The sequence below is a fragment of the Rissa tridactyla genome, unplaced genomic scaffold (genome assembly GCF_028500815.1).
Source record: "Rissa tridactyla isolate bRisTri1 unplaced genomic scaffold, bRisTri1.patW.cur.20221130 scaffold_33, whole genome shotgun sequence".
Lineage (NCBI taxonomy): Eukaryota > Metazoa > Chordata > Aves > Charadriiformes > Laridae > Rissa > Rissa tridactyla.
This window is the reverse complement of record NW_026529545.1, coordinates 2386352-2406685: the sequence shown is the minus strand read 5'-3', so window position 1 is coordinate 2406685 and position 20334 is coordinate 2386352. Positions and strand designations below refer to the sequence as shown.

Genomic DNA, 20334 nt, shown 5'->3' with positions numbered 1-20334 from the left:
TTTTGCACGAGGGCACCATCTCCCAGCCCCAGGCACTGACGGAGGGTGGGCTGAGACACATCAGGGGTCAGGCAGTGGCGGGTTCCCACTGTTTTTTCCTCAGGGACCGGGGAAACCAGCCATGACAGTCCCAGCTCAGCAGTGTGACCAGCTACACCAGGCCCTTCTCCAGTAACCCCTTGTTTCCTTGAGGGCACAGCCAGGTCCCTTCCCCCGTCCTGGTCACAAAGGTGGGGAACAGGCTGGCACCGTACCTGAACACGTCACTCCAGCATCCAGACTGTGGTCACAGTATTGTCGAATCCCTTCTCTGTTTGTGCAATCAGACAGGGCTGACTCGGTGCCATGACACTCAACACCAGCCATCCAAATGGGGCCAGATCCTGGCCCAAAGTGTGCTTCAGCATGAGCTTTAACAGCAGACCCACAGCCCAGCTGCTTACAAACCACTGCAGCATCATTCGTGTCCCAGCTGATGCCACACACAGTCCCCCACTGGCCCTGGTGTTTCACCTCCACTCTCCCAGCACAGCGTCCGCCGCCATCCTCCAGCCTCACCTCTGCAGCCCCTTCAAACATCGACATGGGACCGCTCAGGAGAGCACCGAGCCCCAGAGTGCAGGTCTAGAAGGCCCCCCCTGCCCAGGCTGAGTCCGAAGCACCACGGTGGGAGGGTGGGAGTCCTCACCCCTCCAGGCTGTCCCTTGGCCAGTGTGGGGGTCCCTGCTCTCCCCACAGCCTGTGAAGGCTAGGGGTGCAGTACTCCGGCCCTTCTGGGATGGGCTATTCACCATAACACAGCCCTGGGAACCTCCTCCCACTCCCATGGCCCCCTCCCATGACCACCCACTCATTGTGCCCCCAGGCCCTGCACAGGGAACCCGCTCCTCCCCAGCCCAACACCCCATAACAGCCCCATGCCCCCAGCCCCACACCTTCCCTGCCGACCACCTGCCCTGGCACCACCCAAGCTCACACTCCCCTAGGCCTTTCTGTGTCCTCGGAGAACACCAACATGATCCCAAGGATCCCCCCAACTCATGTCCCCTCCTGGGCCCTGGTGGGAGCCCAGCCCCTGTGCTTGGTGGCGGCCCCTGAGAAGGGAACTTCTCTACCACCTGTGGGTGCAGACAGTCCAGTCCCCCTCTCTCTATGGGGCACAAACTGCCTTCCTGGTGTCAGGGCTCCCCTGAAGCCTGGAGCCACAGCCAGCCTCCGGGGCACAGTACTGGGGAACAAGTCATCCCAAAAGGGTACCCCAGGATGGGTTGTCTTTAAATGCAGCCAGGCAGAGGCTGCCCGAAATACTGGAGCTCTGGAAGTGGAGACACCCTCTCCCAGCCAGGTGGACACAGGCAAAGGCACAGGATCCATGGACTTGAGCTCCTTCTGACCCTCATCTCAGCGGCACTTGGAAAGAAACCCTCTTCCCAAAGGGCTCTTGATGACCCCACTGGTACCCGATGGCCCTGGGCTGTGGGAAAAGGGAGCCAGCACTTACCTCTGCAGAGCTGCACCCAGAGGAGCAGCCACAGCACCCGAGGGGACAGGAGTCCCTCCATTCCCATCCTGAGCTTCCTGCCCTGCTGGCACAGACCCGCTCTTCCCCACTCCCTGTCACAGCTCCTGGGGACTCACGGGGACAACGATGATGGGAGGGTGATATATCTCTGCAGATGCCGACCCAGCTGCGGAAGGAGCCAATCGAAGCAGCAGCACCTTTTTAGACGTTATCGGGAGCTATCTCCCCTCCGACACAGCCCAGCCCGCCAATGAACTTCTCCAGCGCCGTTCATGACCATATATGAGGGACATATATGTCCCGCTGCCAGTGTCATGGTCGATGTGGTGGCGGATCATCATGGGACAAGCTGGGTGTGCAGGGGAATTGAGTCGGTCACCCCTTGCACCCTGCTGTGGGCCTGGAAGCACTGAGCATCTCCTGCGCCGGGCTCATCCAAGAAGCCATGAGGCAAGTGTCCAGCTGCCCCCAAGCTGCGGTGACCATGGAGCGGGGACTGCACCAGGGTCTGTGTCAGGATGGGGAGGAAACAGCCCCTGCCCCTGCCACGGACCTCACTGTGCTGGGAGCAGCAGCTGGGAGAGGTCTTCATCCAGGGCAAGGGCTCCGTCCCGGGAGTGTTGGCTTGTCCGTGCCTCCCTGCAGACCCCCACAGTGAGTCCCTCGCAGGAGCTGGAGCTGGATCATGTCCCTGCCCTGGCAGCAGACAGACAGCCCAGAGGCTCAGACGTGTCCCTGACTCTCAGTGTGTCACCCAGGGGCCGTTATTCCCCGCGGGCGGAGCGGGAGCTGGAGCCTGCAGGTGCACAAACCACAGCCCACGTGGCCTCGCCGCGCTCCCCCCGCTCCCCCCGCAGCGCCCGGGCAGGAAGTCTGTGGTTTCCTCCTGGCGCCGTGCCCAGGCACATCCCTGGGGTGCCCCCGAGCCACCCCCACCCCGACTGCTCCAGCCAGGGCCGCAGGGGCTGCTCCTTTGGCCTCGCAGACACGGGGACGGGCAGCTCCCAGCCCCTGTCATGCCCCTGTCATGCACACGGCCGCTCTGCACCGAGCCCCATGGGCACAGGGTGACATTGGGGACGTGACCTCACACCCTTCCTACTGCCCAAGCTGTGTGTTCGTGGGTTATACTGACGGTGACCTCACACTCTCCTACTTCTGCTGCCGTGTGCTCATGAGTGGTACCGACAGTGACCTCACGTCCCTCCTGCTGCCACCACCGTGTGCTCAGGGGTTACAGTGACCATGACCTCACACCCTCCTGCTGCTGCTGCTGCGTGCTCAGGAGTCCCGCTGTCACACGTGTGTGCGTGTTGTGTACAGGCTTCTGATGACGATGGTTCTTCCAAAAAGCCATACTGGGGTGGGGTCCAAGTATTATTTTAATGGCATCAGAAGCAGCCACACAAGCCATATGCCTGCTCCTTGCCCAAAAGCTACACAGGCAGCGGTGAAATCACAAGAGCGACATTCACAAGCCACGTTCCTGCTCCTGGCCTATCAGGTATTCAGACACCAATGACCTCACAAACACCTACATAAACTACTGCTTGGCTCCCAACCTGTCATCTACTCGGGCACCCTTGACACCACAACACCCTACACCACCCATGTTCCTGCTCCTGCCCTACCAGGTACGCGGGCAGCAGTGACTTCACCAGCTCCTACACAACCCATGGGCCTCTTCCTGGCCTGTCAGCTCAGCGGTCACAGGTGACCTTGCAAACACCTACACAAGATGGGGGCTTAGTCCTGGCCTGCCAGCTTCTCAGGCACCTGGGACCTCAAAACACCCAGCACAAGACATGTTTCTCCTGGGCTCCTCAGGCAGCAGTGACATCGCAGAGACATCCACAAGCCAGGTGACAGCTCCTGGCCTGTCGTCTGCGCAGGCACCAGTGACCTCACAGGCACCTCCACGAGCTGTGCACCTGGGCCTGCCTTATCAGCTCCTCAGCCAAGAGTGACATCACAAGGACAAGCCCGAGCCATGTGTCTCCTATCAGCTACACCAGCACCAGTGACCTCACCAGCCCCTACAGGAGCCCTGGCCTTGCTCCTGTATCTATCAGCTACTCAGGCACCAGAGACCTGACCCCCACATCTCCCCCTGCTTGCTGTCTGCTCACAGAATCACAGAATCACAGAATCTTAGTGTTTGGAAGGGACCTCTGAGATCATCGAGTCCAACCACAGAAAAAAAAAAAAAAAAAAAAAAAGCACCCACCTACTAAACTCCACACCCACTACTACTCACCCACAACCCCACAGACAACACCCCACCACAAACAATAATCTTGGGCACTAGAGCATGCCCTGAAGAGCCATGTCTACACGTTTCTTAAATACCTCCAGGGATGGTGACTCCACCACCTCCCTGGGCAGGTTGTTCCAGTGCCTGACCACTCTTTCAGTAAAGAAATTCTTCCTAATATCTAATCTAAATCTCCCTTGCCGCAGCTTCATACCATTTCCTCTGGTCCTGTCGTTATTCCCTTGGGAGAAGAGGCCAACCCCTGCCTCTCTACAGTTTCCTTTCAGGTAGTTGTAGAGGGCAATGAGGTCTCCCCTCAGCCTCCTCTTCTCCAAGCTAAACATGCCCAGCTCCCTCAGCCTCTCTTCATAGGACTTGTTCTCCAGACCCCTCACCAGCTTGGTGGCTCTCCTCTGGACACGCTCCAGCACTTCAATGTCTTTCCTGTAGTGAGGGGCCCAAAACTGAACACAGCACTCGAGGTGAGGCCTCACCAGTGCCGAGTACAGAGGCACGATGACTTCCCTACTCCTGCTGGCCACGCTATTCCTGATACAAGCCAGGATGCCATTGGCCTTCTTGGCCACCTGGGCACACTGCTGGCTCATGTGAAGCCGGCTGTCCACTAACACTCCCAGGTCCTTTTCTGCCGGGCAGCTTTCGAGCCACTCAGCCCCAAGCCTGTAGCGTTGCCCGGGGTTGTTGTGACCAAAATGCAGGACCCGACACTTGGCCTTATTAAACCTCATCCCGTTGGCCTTGGCCCATTGATCCAACCTGTCTAGATCCCTCTGTAGAGCCTTCCTACCCTCAAGCAGATCAACACTCCCACCTAGTTTGGTGTCATCTGCAAACTTACTGAGGGTGCATTCAATCCCCTTGTCTAGATCATCAATAAAGATGTTGAACAAGACTGGCCCCAAAACTGAGCCCTGGGGGACACCACTGATGACCGGCCGCCAACCAGATTTTGCTCCATTAATCACAACTCGCTGGGCACGGCCATCCAGCCAGTTTTTTATCCAGCGGAGAGTACACTTGTCTATGCCATGATTCTCCAGTTTCTCCAGGATAATGCCGTGGGGGACGGTGTCGAAGGCCTTACCAAAGTCCAGGTAGACAACATCCACAGCCTTCCCCTCATCAAGAAAGTGGGTCACATGGTCATAGAAAGAGATCAAGTTGGTCAGGCAGGACCTCCCCTTCATAAACCCATGCTGGCTGGCCCTGATCCCTTGGCTGCCCTGCACTTGCCTTGAGAGCTCACTCAGGATGATCCTCTCCATGATCTTTCCCGGTACCGAGGTCAGGCTGACAGGCCTGTAGTTTCCGGGATCCTCCTTCCGGCCCTTCTTGTAGATGGGCGTCACATTGGCCACCCTCCAGTCATCCGGCACCTCTCCTGTTGACCAGGATTGTTGATAGATAATGGAGAGAGGCTTGGTGAGCTTTCCTGCCAGCTCCCTGAGAACCTTTGGGTGAATCCCGTCCGGCCCCATAGACTTATGCGTGTCCAGGTGCATAAGCAAATCATTAACTACTTCCTCCTGGATTACAGGGGAGTTGTTCTGTTCTCCATTCTTATCTTCCAGCCCAAGAAGCTGAACACCCTGGGGATAGCTGGTCTGACTATTAAAGACAGAGGCAAAGAAGGCATTAAGTATCTCAGCCTTCTCCTCGTCCTTGGTTGCAAGGTTTCCCCCCGCATCCAGTAAGGGATGGACATTCTCTGTCACTCTCTTTTTGTTGATGTATTTCTAGAAACTTTTTTTGTTGTCCCTTATGTTAATTGCCAGGTTGAGTTCCAGCTGGGCTTTTGCCTTCCTGATTTTTTCTCTGTATGACCTAACACGATCTCTGTACTCCTCCTGAGTTGCCTGTCCCCTCTTCCAAAGGTGGTAAACCTTCCTTTTTTCCTTAAGTCCCATCAAGAGCTCTTTGTCCATCCAGGCCGGCCATTTTCCCCGCCCTTTAATTGTGTGCCTCATGGGGACAGCCTGCTCCTGGGCCTTTAGGATTTCCCTCTTGAAGAGCGTCCAGCCTTCCTGGGCTCCTTTGTCTCTCAGGACTACCTCCCACGGGACTCTCCCAACCAGGGTTCTGAACAGGCTAAAGTCTGCCCACCGGAAGTCCAAGATGGAGGTTTTGTTAACCCCCTTCCTTACCTCACTATGGATGGAAAACTTAACCATTTTATGGTCACTAAGCCCAAGACGGCCTCCGACCTCCACGTCCCCCACTAGCCCTTCTTTGTTTGTGAACAGCAGGTCTAGCAAGGCACTTCCCCTGGTAGGCTCACCAACCATTTGTGTCAGGAAGTTATCCTCCATACACTCGAGGAACCTCCTAGCCTGCCTGCTCTCTGCTGTGTTATATTTCCAGCAGATGCCTGGTAAGTTGAAGTCCCCAACTAGAACAAGGGCTGGCGTTTGCGAGACTGCAGCCAGCCGCTTATAGAATACCTCATCAACCTGCTCATCCTGGTTGGGTGGTCTACAGCAGACTCTCAGCACAAAATCACCTTTGTTAGCCTTCCCTTTCACCCTTACCCATAAACACTCAACTTCTTCATCACTGGAGTCTATCTCTATAGAGTCAAACAGCTCCCTAATGTACAGAGCCACACCCCACCCCCCTCCTTCCTTGCCTATTCCTTCTGAAGAGCTTATAGCCACTCATTGCAGCATTCCAGTCATGACCATCATCCCACCACGTTTCCGTGATGGCGACTATGTCGTAGTTGTCCTGCCGCACAATGGCTTCTAGATCATCCTGTTTGTTGCCCATGCTACGTGCATTAGTGTAGATGCACTTGACCTGGGCTACTGATTTCACCCCCATCTTTGGCCCTTGACACTCAGGTTCATTACCAGCAGGCCTGGTTTCATCCCCTTCCCCCTTAACTTTCGGCTTAAAGCTCTGTCCATGAGCTTTGCTAACTCTTAGCCTAGTACCCTTTTCCCCTTCTCGGAAAGGGTTTTCCCAATGTTCTCTAGCAGTAATTTCTAAACATCTATCACCGTTCTCTGATGAAATGTCAGAGTGACACCTCTGAGATACGACTCCTCACAAGCTCCTACACAGACCAGAAGCCTCCTCTTGGCCTGTTGGCTACTCAGGCAGCAGCTCCTCACAAGCACAGACCAACCTATTTGCTGCGTGCTCGTCTTTTGGGGGGACCCAAGCCAGTACTGACCCCCCTCTCCGTCACTTGCTCACCCCTCCTAGAAGGGGGCCGTAGCCCCTGGGCATGTTCCAGCGTGTCCGTGCCCCACCACCTTTCGGGCACCCCTCCGCCCTCTTGAATTCCCCCCAGCCCACCCTGTCAGGGCTTGTTCTGCAGCCTGGTAAAGTGGGGGACCCCCACCCGGCCTTTTCCTTCTGCTTCCGTTCACATTTAAACTCTAATTCTTCACTACACTAAATCTTACTGAAGAAGGATTTATCCAATTCAAAATGACAATTCAAATTTACAAATATTCAAAATTTTCAATTCAGAATTATTAATTTAATTTCTATAGCTGTATGAATGTTGACCTAGATCAAAATGTATATACATATATAGATATATATATATAAGTAGTGTATCTACTTATAAATGAATAAATAAATTCATTAATAGAATTATACACTTCCTTTCATAGATACATTCCTCTAGGTGTATATATTGCCTACCAATCTTACAGTTTTATATCCAAGCACTTCTGGGCCAAAGGAGGCAGGCAGCCAATCCCAGGGGCTGTGTTCCTCTAAAGAAGTTGCCATGGTCGGTGGCCCAGCTGAAGTGCCTCTGTACCAACGCACGCAGCCTGGGGAACAAAGAGGAGGAGCTGAGCACCCTTGTGCAGCTGGAATCCTCACGGCTGGGGTTTGCTACAGGCCACCCGAGCAAGAGGAGCCTTTTGACGAAGCGTTCTTACTTCACCTCCAGGAAGCACCACACTCAGAGGCTGAGATCTACTGGGGGACTCCAGTCACCCTGGCAGCTGCTGGAAGAGCATCCCATGAAGCTGTGAGCAGTGCAGGAGACTCATGGAGGGTGTTGACGAAGGGATTGAGAGCAGCCCTGCAGAGAAGGGCGTGAGGATGCTGGGGCTGGAGTAACTGAACATGAGCTGGACACGTGCGCTGGCAGCCCAGAAAGCCAAGCGCATCCTGGGCTGCATGAGAAGAAGCGTGGCCAGCAGGTGGAGGGAGGGGATTCTCCTCCTCTACGCTGCTGTGGTGAGACCCCAGCTGGAGAACAGCGTCCAGCTCAGGGGTGCCAAGCACAGGACAGACACGGAGCTGTTAGCGTGCGTGTAGAGGAGGGCCGCAGAAATGCTGTGAAAGCTGGAACACCTCTTGTGAAATGTGCTGAACTGATTCGTGTCAGTGTGGAACAGCGTTAGGGCCACAGGGTGAAGTGTGACCTTTGACTGTTTTGTCTGTATGGCCGCAGACGAGACGGTGTGTCTATCGCAGACGAGACGGTGTGTCTGTCGTGTCTGTGTTTTGCAGGAGCCACCTGGCGAACATTCTAGAATACCAACTTAAACCCGTCCTGTTGTTATCTGCATAGTGACCTGTAAGGGGGGGGATACACCCATTTTTGGCAAGGGCCAACCACTTTAGAGGCAGTTATGAATATGTATTAGTATAGGAGATATGAACCAAAAATGGGGTCTGTAAGGTGTGTGTCTTGGTTGGGCAGAGACCCCCGGCACACCCAGCGCTGTTTGCTTGCCTTTGTTCCTTTAATAAATTATAAATTCTAATTGGAATCCTCTTTGCGATTAAATCATTTATCACACCAGTGCGGTCCCAGTGCTCCCAGTATGACTCTCAGGTTCCCGCCAGTGCTGCCAGTGCGGTCGCACTGCTCCCAGTATGAACCCCTGACTCCCCCCAGTGCTCCCAGTGCACTCCCAGTGCTCCCAGTATGACCCGCTGACTCCCCCCAGTGCTCCCAGGGCGGTCCCAGTGCTCAAAGTAAAAGTTCCTGACGGACGCCAGTGCTCCCAGTGCGCTCCCAGAGCTCCCAGTATGACTCCCTGCTTCCACCCAGTTGCTCCCAGTGCTGTCCCAGTGCTTCCAGTATGACTCCCTAGTTCCCCCGGGTGCTCCCAGTGCGGTCCCAGTGCTCCCAGTATGACCCCCTGACTCCCCCCAGTGCTCCCAGTGCGGTCCCAGTGCTCCCAGTATGACCTCCTGACACCGCCCAGCGCTCCCAGTGCGATCCCAGTGCTCCCAGTATGACCTCCTGACTCAGCTCAGTGCTCCCAGTACGGTCCCAGTGATCCCTGTAAGACGCCCTGACTCCCCCCAGTGCTCCCAGTGCTGTCCCAGTGCTCCCAGTAAGAACCCCTGACTCCCCCCAGTGGTCCCAGTGCGGTCCCAATGTTTCCAGTATGACCCCCTGACTCCCCCCAGTGCTCCCAGTGCGGTCCCAGTGCTCCCAGTATGACCCCCTGACTCCCCCCAGTGCTCCCAGTGCGGTCCCAGTGCTCCCAGTATGACCCCCTGACTCCCCCCAGTGCTCCCAGTGCGGTCCCAGTGCGGTCCCAGTGCTCCCAGTATGATTCCGTCACTCTCCCTAGTGCTCCCAGCGCAGTCCCAGTGCTGTCCCAGTGCGGTCCCAGTGCTCCCAGTATGATTCCGTCACTCTCCCTAGTGCTCCCAGCGCAGTCCCAGTGCTCCCAGTATGACCCCCTGACTCCCACCAGTGCTCCCAGTGCGGTCCCAGTGCTCCCAGTATGGCTCCCTGATTCCCACAATACTCGCACTGTGGTCCCACTGCTCCCAGTATGACTCCCTGACTCTCCCCAGTGCTCCCAGTGCGGTCCCAGTGCTCCCAGTATGACCCCCTGACTCCTGCCACTGCTCCCAGTGCGGTCCCAGTGCTCCCAGTATGACTCTCTGAGTCCCCCCAGTGCTCCCAGTCAGGTCCCAGTGCTCCCAGTATGATCCCTTGACTCCCCCAAGTGCTACCAGTGCAGTCACAGTGCTCCCAGTATGAACCTCTGACTGCACCCAGTGCTCCCAGTGCGGTCCCAGTGCTCCCATTATGACTCCCTGAGTCCCCCCAGTGCACCCAGTGCGGTCCCAGTGATCCCAGTATGACTCCCTGACTCCCCCCAGTGCTCCCACTGCGGTCCCAGTGCTCCCAGTATGACTCTCTGAGTCCCCCCAGTGCTCCCAGTCAGGTCCCAGTGCTCCCAGTATGATCCCTTGACTCCCCCAAGTGCTACCAGTGCGGTCCCAGTTCTCCCAGTATGAACCCCTGACTCCCCCCAGTGCTCCCAGTGCGGTCCCAGTGCTCCCAGTATGACCCCCTGACTCTCCCCAGTGCTCCCAGTGCAGTCCCAGTGCTCCCTGTATAACTCCCTGACTCCCCCCAGTGGTTCCAGTGTAGTCCCAGTGGTCCCAGTATGACGCCCTGACTCCCCACAGTACTCCCAGTGCTCTACCAGTGCTCCCAGTATGACTCCCTGAGTTTCTACAAGTCTCCCAGTGCTGTCCCAGTGCTCCCAGTATGAACCCGTGACTCCGACCAGTGCTCCCAGTGTTGTCCCAGTGATGCCAGGATGACCTCCTGACTCCCACCAGTGCTCCTAGTGCATTCCCACTGCTCCCAGTATGACTCCCTGACTCTGCCCAGTGCTCCCAGTGCCCTCCCAGTGCTCCCAGTATAACTCCCTGACTCCAACCAGTGCTCCCATTGCTGTCCCAGTGCTCTCAGTATGACTCCCTGGTTCCCGCCAGTGCTCCCAGTACCCTACCAGTGCTCCCTGTGGAACTCACTGACTCCCCCCAGTGGTCCCAGTGCAGTCCCAGTGCTCCCAGTATGACTCCCTGGTTACCCCTAGTACTGCCAGTGCGGTCCCAGTGCTCCCTAGTATAACTCCATGACTGCACCCAGTGCTCCCAGTGCGGTCCCAGTGCTCCCAGTATGACTCCCTGACTGCTCCCAGTGCTCCCAATGCTGTCCCAGTGTTCCCACTATGATCCCCTGGCTCCCCCCAGTGCTCCCAGTGTTTTCCCAGTGCTCCCAGTATGACTGCCTGACTGCCCCCAGTGCTTCCAGTGCGGTCCCAGTACTCCCAGTATGACTCCCTGATTCCCCCCAGTACTCCCAGTGCGGTCCCAGTGCTCCCAGTATGACTGCCTGACTGCACCCAGTGCTCCGAGTGCTGTCCCAGTGCTCCCAGTATGTCTCCCTGATTCCCCCCAGTACTCCCCGTGCGCTCCCAGTGCTACCAGTATGACTCCCTGAATGCTCCCAGTGCTCCCAATGCTGTCCCAGTGTTCCCACTATGATCCCCTGACTCCCCCCAGTGCTCCCAGTGTTGTCCCAGTGCTCCCAGTATGACTGCCTGACTGCCCCCAGTGCTTCCAGTGCGGTCCCAGTGCTCCCAGTATGACTCCCTGACTCCAACCAGTGCACCCAGTGCGGTCCCAGTGCTCCCAGTATGACTCCCTGGTTCCTCCCAGTGCTCCCAGTTCCCTCCCAGTGCTCCCAGTATGACCCCCTGACTCCCCCCAGTGCTCCCAGTGAGCTCCCAGTGCTCCCCGTATGACCCCCTGACTCTCCCAGTGCTCTCAGTGCAGTCCCAGTGCTCCCAGTATGACTCCCTGGTTCCCCCCAGTACTGCCAGTGCCGTCCCAGTGCTCCCAGTATAACTCCCTGACTGCACCCAGTGCTCCCAGTGCGGTCCCAGTGCTCCCAGTATAACACGCTGACCCCCCCCAGTGCTCCCAGTGCAGTCCCAGTGGTCCCAGTATGAACCCCTGACGCCCCCCAGTGCTCCCAGTGCGCTCCCAGTGCCCCCACTATGACTCCCTACCTCCCCCCAGTGCTCTCAGTGCTATCCCAGTGCTCCCAGTATGACTCCCTGCTTCCCCCCAGTGCTCGCAGTGCTGTCCCAGTGCTCCCAGTATCACTCCCTGACTCCCCCCAGTGCTCCCAATGCGGTCCCAGTGCTCCCAGTATGACTCCCTGACTCCCACCAGTGCTCCCAGTGCGGTCCCAGTGCTCCCAGTATGACTCCTTGACTCCAACCAGTGCTCCCAGTGCGCTCCAAGTGCTCCCAATATGACTCCCTGACTCCAACCAGTGCCCCCAGTGCGGTCCCAGTACTCCCAGTATTACTCTCTGGTTCCTCCCAGTGCTCCCAGTTCCCTCCCAGTGCTCCCAGTAAGACCCCCTGACTCCCCCCAGTGCTCCCAGTGCAGGCCCAGTGCTCTCAGTATGCCCTCCGGACTCCCCCCAGTACTACCAGTGCGGTCCCAGTGCTCCCATTATGACTCCCTGACTCCCCCCAGTGCTCCCATTGCGCTCCCAGTGTTCCCAGTATGAATCCCTGACTCCCCCCAGTCCTCCCAGTGCCGTCCCTGTTCTCCCAGTATGACTCCGTACTTCCCCCCAGTGCTCCCAGTGCGGTCCCAGTGCTCCCAGTATGACTCCCTACCTCCCCCCAGTGCTCTCAGTGCTATCCCAGTGCTCCCAGTATGACTCCCTGATTCCCCCCAGTGCTCCCAGTGCGATACCAGTGCTCCCAGTATTACTCCCTACTTCCCCCCATGGCTCCCAGTGCAGTCCCAGTGCTCCCAGTATGACTCCCTGATTCCCCCCAGTACTCCCCGTGCCCTCCCAGTCCTCCCAGAATGACTCCCTGGCTGCCCCCAGTGCTCCCAGTGCGGTCTCAGTGCTCCCATTACGACTCCCTCACTACTCCCAGTGCTCCCAGTGCGTTCCCAGTGCTCCCAGTATGACTCCCTGACTCCCCCCAGTGCTCCCAGTGCTGTCCCAGTGCTCCCAGTATGACTCCTTGACTCCAACCAGTGCTCCCAGTGCGCTCCAAGTGCTCCCAATATGACTCCCTGACTCCAACCAGTGCTCCCAGTGCGATACCAGTGCTCCCAGTATTACTCCCTACTTCCCCCCATGGCTCCCAGTGCAGTCCCAGTGCTCCCAGTACGACTCCCTGATTCCCCCCAGTGCTCCCAGTGCTGTCCCAGTGCTCCCAGTATCACTCCCTGACTCCCCCCAGTGCTCCCAGTGCAGTCCCAGTGCTCCCAGTATGACTCCCTGAATCTCCCAGTGCTCCCAGTGCATTCTCAGTGCTCCCAGTATGACTCCCTGGTTACCCCCAGTACTGCCAGTGCCGTCCCAGTGCTCCCAGTATAACTCCCTGACTGCACCCAGTGCTCCCAGTGCAGTCCCAGTGCTCCCAGTATAACACCCTGACTCCCCCCAGTGCTCCCAGTGCTGTCCCAGTGCTCCCAGTATGACCCCCTGACTCCCCCCAGTGCTCCCAGTGCGCTCCCAGTGCTCCCAGTATGATTCCCTGAGTCCCTCCAGTGCTCGCATTGCAGTCACAGTGCTCCCAGTATGACTCCCTGAGTCCCTCCAGTTCTCCCAGTGCTGTCCCAGTGCTCCCAGTATGACCTCCTGACTCCCCCCAGTGCTCCCAGTGCTCTCCCAGTGCTCTCAGTATGACCCCCTGACTCCCCCCAGTGCTCCCAGTGCAGTCCCAGTGCTCCCAGTATGACCTCCTGACTCCCAACAGTGCTCCCAGTGCCCTCCCAGTGCTCCCAGTATGACTCCCTGACTCCCCCCAGTGCTCCCATTGCTGTCCCAGTGCTCTCAGTATGACACCCTGGTTCCCCCAGTGCTTCCAGTGCCCTACCAGTGCTCCCAGTGCAACTCACTGACTCCCCCTAGTGCTCCCAGTGCAGTCCCAGTGCTCCCAGTATGATTTCCTGACTCACCCCAGTGCTCCCAGTGCGATACCAGTGCTCCCAGTATTACTCCCTACTTCCCCCCAGTGCTCCCAGTGCAGTCCCAGTGCTCCCAGTATGACTCCCTGATTCCCCCCAGTACTCCCCGTGCGCTCCCAGTGCTCCCAGAATGACTCCCTGGCTGCCCCCAGTGCTCCCAGTGCGGTCTCAGTGCTCCCATTACGACTCCCTCACTACTCCCAGTGCTCCCAGTGCGCTCCCAGGGCTCCCAGTATGGCCTCCTGACTCCCACCAGTGCTCCCAGTGCGGTCCCAGTGCTCCCAGTATGACTCCTTGACTCCAACCATTGCTCCCAGTGCACTCCCAGTGCTCCCACTATGACTCCCTGACTCCGCCCAGTGCTTCCAGTGCGGTCCCAGTGCTCCCAGTATGACTCCCTGACTCCAACCAGTGCTCCCAGTGCGGTCCCAGTGCTCCCAGTATGACCCCCAGAATCCCCCAGTGCTCCCAGTGCGGTGTCAGTGCTCCCAGTACGACTCCCTCACTACTCCCAGTGCTCCCAGTGCGGTCCCAGGTCTCCCAGTATGACTCCCTGACTCCCCCCAGTGCTCCCAGTGCGTTCCCAGTGCTCCCAGTATGACTCCCTGAGTCCGCCCAGTCCTCCCAGTGCGGTCCCAGTGCTCGCATTATGACACCCTGGTTCCCCCCAATGCTCCCAGTTCCCTCCCAGTGCTCCCAGTAAGACCCCCTGACTCCCCCCAGTGCTCCCAGTTCGCTCCCAGTGCTCCCATTATGACTCCCTGAGTCCGCCCAGTTCTCCCAGTGCGGTTCCAGTACTCCCAGTATGACTCCCTGACTCCCCCCAGTGCTCCCATTGCGCTCGCAGTGTTCCCAGTATGAATCCCTGACTCCCCCCAGTCCTCCCAGTGCCGTCCCTGTTCTCCCAATATGACTCCCTACTTCCTCCCAGTGGTCCCAGTTTAGTCCCAGTGCTCCCAGTATGACTCCCTACCTCCCCCCAGTGCTCTCAGTGCTATCCCAGTGCTCCCAGTATGACTCCCTGCTTCCCCCCAGTGCTCCAAGTGCGGTCCCAGTGCTCCCAGTATGACTCCCTGAATCCCTGGTAACTCCCTGAGTTCTCAGGGCTCATTGAGAGGCTTTGAACTGGATTTGAGGGGGGCTGGGGACGGTCTTGGGCTTGCTGGGGAGCTGCCAGGGCGCAGTTGCTCAGCGCTCGTGGGCCAGTGTGCCAGTATTTCTGGTAGCCAGAAGGCACAGCACATCTCAAGGGTCACAATTACACACACGACTCCCTCTCTGAAACGCTGAGACACCAGTGCACGCGGCGTGGGGAATGAGCAGGAAGAGCTGGAGATCTGTGCGCGGTCGCAGGGCCACGATCTCATTGCAGTCACTGAGACGTGGTGGGACAGCTCGCGTGACTGGAATGCTGTCATGGGTGGCTACGTCCTTTCCCGGAAAGACAGGCCAGCGAGGCGTGGTGGTGGAGTTGCACTCCATGGGAAGAGAGCATTTGGAATGCATCGGGCTCTCACTAGGGGCGGATGATGAGAGGGTCGAGAGCTTATGGGTGAGGATTAAGGGGCAGGCCAACATGAGGGACACTGTTGTGGGTGTTTATCACAGGCCACCTGATCAGGATGGGGAAGCTGATGAGGTTTTCTACAGACAGCTGAAGGTAGCCTCGCAATCGCAGGCCTTGGTTCTCATGGGGGACTTCGATCACCCCGATATCTGCTGGGCAGACCACGCAGCCAGGCACACACAGTCCAGGAGGCTCCTCCAGTGCATTGATGACAACTTCTTGACACAGGTGGTGCAGGAGCCAACAAGGAGAGGAGCACTCCTGGACCTGGTACTGACAAACACAGAGGGACTGGTGGGGGACATTAAGGTTGGAGGCACCCTAGGTTGTAGTGATCATGAAATGATGGAGTTCAGGATCATGGCTACGCAAACTGCTTGGAGAGATCCCGTGGGCTGGGGCTCTGGAAGGCAAAGGGGCTCAAGAGAGCTGGTTGGTATTCAAAGACCACTTCCTCCAAGCTCAGGATCGGTGCATCCCGAAGAGAAAGAAATCGGCCAAGGGACACAGGAGACCTGCATGGTTGAGCAGGGAGCTTCTGAAAAAGCTCAAGTGGAAGAAGGCAGTCTACAATACGTGGAAGAAGGGACTGACCCCTTGGGAGGATTACAGGAATGCTGCCAGAGCGTGCAGGGATGAAACAAGGAAAGCCAAGGCCGCCTTGGAATTGAACCTGGCCAGGGATGTCAAGCTCAACAGGAAGGGCTTCTACGGGTATATTGGAAGCAAAAGGAAGAGCAGAGAAGTTGTGGGCCCACTGTTGAATGAGACAGGAGCCATGGGGACAGCGGATGCAGAGAAGGCGGAGTTACTGAATGCCTTCTTTGCTTCGGTCTTTACTGCTCGGCCCAGCCCTCAGGAGTCCCAGGCATTGGTGGAAGTAACAGGGAAAGAAGAAGACTTCCCTTGGGTTGAGGAGGATCGAGTGAGGGATCAATTAGATCAATCAGATATTCACAAGTCCATGGGCCCCGATGGGATGCACGCGAGAGTGCTGAGGGAGCTGGTGGATGTCATTGCTGGGCCGCTCTCCATCATCTTTGAAAGGTCCTGGAGAACAGGCGAGGTGCCTGAGGACTGGAGGAAAGCCAACAATCCTCCAGTCTTCAAAAAAGGCAAGCAGGAGGAGCCAGGGAACTACAGGCTGGTCAGCCTCACCTCCATCCCTGGAAAGATGATGGAACAGCTCGTTGTGGGCGTCATCTCAAGGCATGTGGAGGAAAAGAATGCTATGGGCAGTAGTCAACACGGATTCACCAAGGGGAAATCCTGTGTGACTAACCCGATAGCCTTCTGTGATGGCGTGACTGGATGGATAGATGAGGGGAGGGCAGTGGATGGTGTCTACCTTGACTTCAGCGAGGCTTTCGACACCGTCTCCCACAGCATCCTCATAGGGAAGCTTAGGAAATGTGGGTTAGATGAGTGGACAGTAAGGTGGATTGCAAACTGGTTGAAAGACAGAGCTCAGAGGGTGGTGATTAGGGGCACAGAGTCTAGTTGGAGGTCCGTGAGGAGTGGTGTTCCCCAGGGGTCACTGCTGGGTCCAGTCCTCTTCAATATCTTCATCAGCAACCTGGATGAAGGGACAAAGTGCACCCTCAGCAAGTTTGCTGATGACACAAGGCTTGGGGGGGTGGCTGACACACCAGAAGGCTGTGCCACCATCCAGAGAGACCTGGGCAGGCTGGAGAGTTGGGCAGAGAGGAGCCTCATGAAATTCAACCACAGCAAATGTAGGGTGCTGCACCTGGGGAGGAAGAACCCCATGCACCAGGACAGGTTGGGGGCTGACCTGCTGGAGAGCAGCTCGGTGGAAAGAGACCTGGGAGTCCTGGTGGACAACAGGATGACCATGAGCCAGCAATGGGACCTTGTGGCCAAGAAGGCCAATGGCATCCTGGGGTGCATCAAGAAGAGTGTGGCCAGCAGGTGGAGGGAGGTCATCCTCCCCCTCTACTCTGCGTTGGTGAGGCCGCACCTGGAGCACTGTGTCCAGTTCTGGGATCCCCGGTTCAAGAAGGACAGGGAACTGCTGGAAAGGGTGCAGCAGAGAGCTACCAAGGTTAGTTTGCAGCAACAGAAAAGGCTGCTCCGCAACACCTCCTCCCTGGGCCTCCACCTTGGCTGTGCCCCGTATTAGCTCCAAGGTGGAGACGGTCTTGAGTGGTCAAAGTCCAATGGCTCATGCTCTGTGCTCAGGTTCACCTCCAAAGGGGGTGCAGAGAGAAAGCTCAGGTTGGAGGTTCATGGGAAGGTTAGAAGGCCTGTGTCCTGTCACTGCACTGCAGATGTCTATGTTGGTACAGTTTAACGTGACACGAACAACGGATGAGCGTGTCTGACCAAGGCAGCCTTGCGTGGCTCTATCGCCAATAGCACAAATGACCCTTCCAGAAGAGAGCATCTCCTGCCCTCCTGTGAGGCTCACGCAGCCCTTGATTTCTTACTCTGCAGCTCTACGCATGGGTCGAGCCCTACCGTTCAGCCAGTTCTTCACCCACCGCACCCTCCACCTGCTCATCTCCAAGTTGGGCAACTGGTCCGGAAGGATACTTTGAGGGACACTGTCAAAAGCTTTACTAAAATCCAGCAAAACTACATCCACCACCTTCCCTTCATCCACTAGGCAAGTGACCTTATTGTGGTTCATGGTGAATGGCCTGTTCCCCTTAATGTTAACTCCTTCTCCCAGGTGGGCGTTAGGGCTCTAGATGGCCCCCAGTTCAGGCTCGGCTGTTCGCTCTCCAGGAAGGGCACTCTGTGGAGACTGCAGCAATACTGAGAGAGTTTCCCAGCAAAGTCCAAGATAACAAGAGGAGGAGAAAGCCCAAGCTCTGACTCCATGAAGAGAAACTGGAGGTGCTGGAGATAATCTGGCCAAAGATTCCCCATGACAGCGGAATCCCTTCCCACCACTACCACTGGAGGGATCTCGATGGAGATTTCCCGCATTGCTAGAGGGCCAAAATACCCAAAGAAAGTCCTTTTGTGCCCATGCCCTGCCCTCCTGGCTGGCCTGCCTGGTCACCGAGGCTGAGGCCAAGCTTATCCCAGTGCTTGACCCAGCCATGAGACTTCTCTTGCCTATCACCTGCAGAGACAGATGACAGAATGGAAGGGGTTGGAAGGGTCCTTCCGAGATCATCTAGTCCAACCCTGTGCCAAACCACAATCAGCAGCCAAGCCATTTTCCTACTTCTGGCCTGTGAGGTTCTCAGACAGAATTGACTTCAGGCACCTTCACAGACACCTGCCTCTTACTCACCTGTGAGGTTCTGAGGCACAGCTGACATAAGAGTAGCTTCCCCACCATCACCCACCTTGTCACCCACAAGCTGATCTGATACACGTCATCTCACATTTCGTCTTCCAGCACCATGTGACTGCTCCAGGACCTCACAGGCTCTGCATTCACTCTGCCTCTGGGGGAAAAACAGCTTAGAGAGAGGTTTGGAGGGCAAGGGAAGGTTAGGGGTTCCGAGGGAGGCCGCTAGGGCTTTTGGGTTAGGGGTTTCTGTTACCAGTTTTCTTCCATGTGAACCAAAAACTCTGGTCAGAGTTTCTGCTTCATGATCAGGGTGGGGGTGGGGGTCATGGTGAGGCTCAAAATGAAGGTTTGGGATTCTTCTTAGGGCTTCTTGTAATTGATCTGAGTCCTGCTCAGCTTTGTGGGTTAGGGGGTTGGGTTAGGGCTAGAGGCTTAGGGTTAGGCCAGAGTTAAGGCATTTCAAGAGCAGGAACCTCACCAAGTGCTGTCCCTCCCACACGCTTCTCCCTTCACCTATCCCATGCTCCTTTCTCTCTTTGATGAAACTCTCAGGCATGTCGAGCACTTCACAACGCTGCTCCTCACACGCAGCTTCCTCCAGCAATAATGACATCGCGATCTACTCGCCAGCAATGGCACCTTTGCCTTCATCTTCCTCTTGCCTGCCCCTAACATCTCATCATCTCCCTGGCCTTTCCCTCCAGAACTTCACAATCCCTGCCCTCCTTCTGCATCCTGGGAAACATGAGTAACACTTAGGGGAGGGGTTGGAGATGGAAGTGTGTTGAGGGACAGGATTAGGGAGCTGGCTTTGGGTTTAGGCGTGAGGCATCTGATGAGGGTTTCAGCTTTGGCATTCGTGTTCAGGGAAAGGCCACAGATGAGCGCTGCAGGTGAGGGATTAGGGTTGGGGTCCAGGCAAAGTCTCAGTGTGAGCTGGGCAGTGCTGGGTCAGAGGGGAAGGGTGTGTAGCCACTTTGCGTGTTTCTGCCCTCGTGATGACCAGGGGGAAACCTCAGCTGCTGATGACCAAAGGCATCATCATTCTAATGAGCTTCCAAAAATCAAATCACACACGCGCACACAAACACAAGGCTTACAAGAGAGCTTTTTAAATTGAATTGCACCCACACAAACAGATACAGAGGTTAACCTATATAATGAAGATGTTTCTCTTTTTGCAAAAAGTAGTAAATTCCTGGTACCAAATGATCTTGGTCACCTGGAGAAATCCAATCGTAGTGAATGACTCACTCTTTTCCTTCGTCTGTATTTGTCAGCAGATGATCTCTGAAATCCTTGTGAAATCTACTCTGAAATCCAATCTTCAAAAGCCTCGTGAAATCTACTTTTGAAATCCTCGCAAAACCTACACTTTGATATCCTTGGAAAATCCACGCTTTGATGTCTTCATATCCTCTTATCCTCATGCATGCTTTGATAGCCTGATATCCTCGATACCCTGGGGCACCCACAACTTCTCTGGAAAACTTGTACCATCATCTCACAAGCCTTTTCATAAAAAAATTCTTCCTTAGGCCTATTCTAAATCTACTCTTTTTCAGTTTAGAACTGTTGTCTCCTGTTCTGTCACTACAGGCCTTGGTAAACAGTCCCTGTCTTACACATAACTCCCCTTTAAACTGTATAAACTGTCGTACGTGTCAGGCGACCCTTGCCATGTTTGAATCTTTCAATAAGTCGCTGTGGTGGTTATAGCAAATTTTGTTAAATCATTTTGATAATTGCCAGATGATCAATATTGTTAACATCATACAACATAACCCCGTGTTACTAAATCTGAAATTGGTGCCACCTCAAAGTTGGGCAGGATCCCAAATCAACATTCACAACGAGACTGGACATGAGGAGAAAGAAATGTCCCATGAAGGACAGTGCCGTGACTCCTGAGGTCACCCAGAGGGAGCCTGGATCAGCGCAACGCTGGGTGTTCCAAG

General features: G+C 56.2%; 1 protein-coding gene across 1 annotated transcript in view; it reads right to left on the bottom strand.

Annotated features, from left to right (window-relative positions):
- The window catches only part of LOC128903428 (antigen WC1.1-like), a 41683-nt gene that overhangs the window by 3756 nt on the left and 17593 nt on the right, over positions 1–20334 (bottom strand). Inside the window, 1 exon segment of the mRNA XM_054187439.1 lies at positions 255–569. Within this exon segment, the coding sequence (XP_054043414.1) occupies positions 255–569 (315 nt within the window).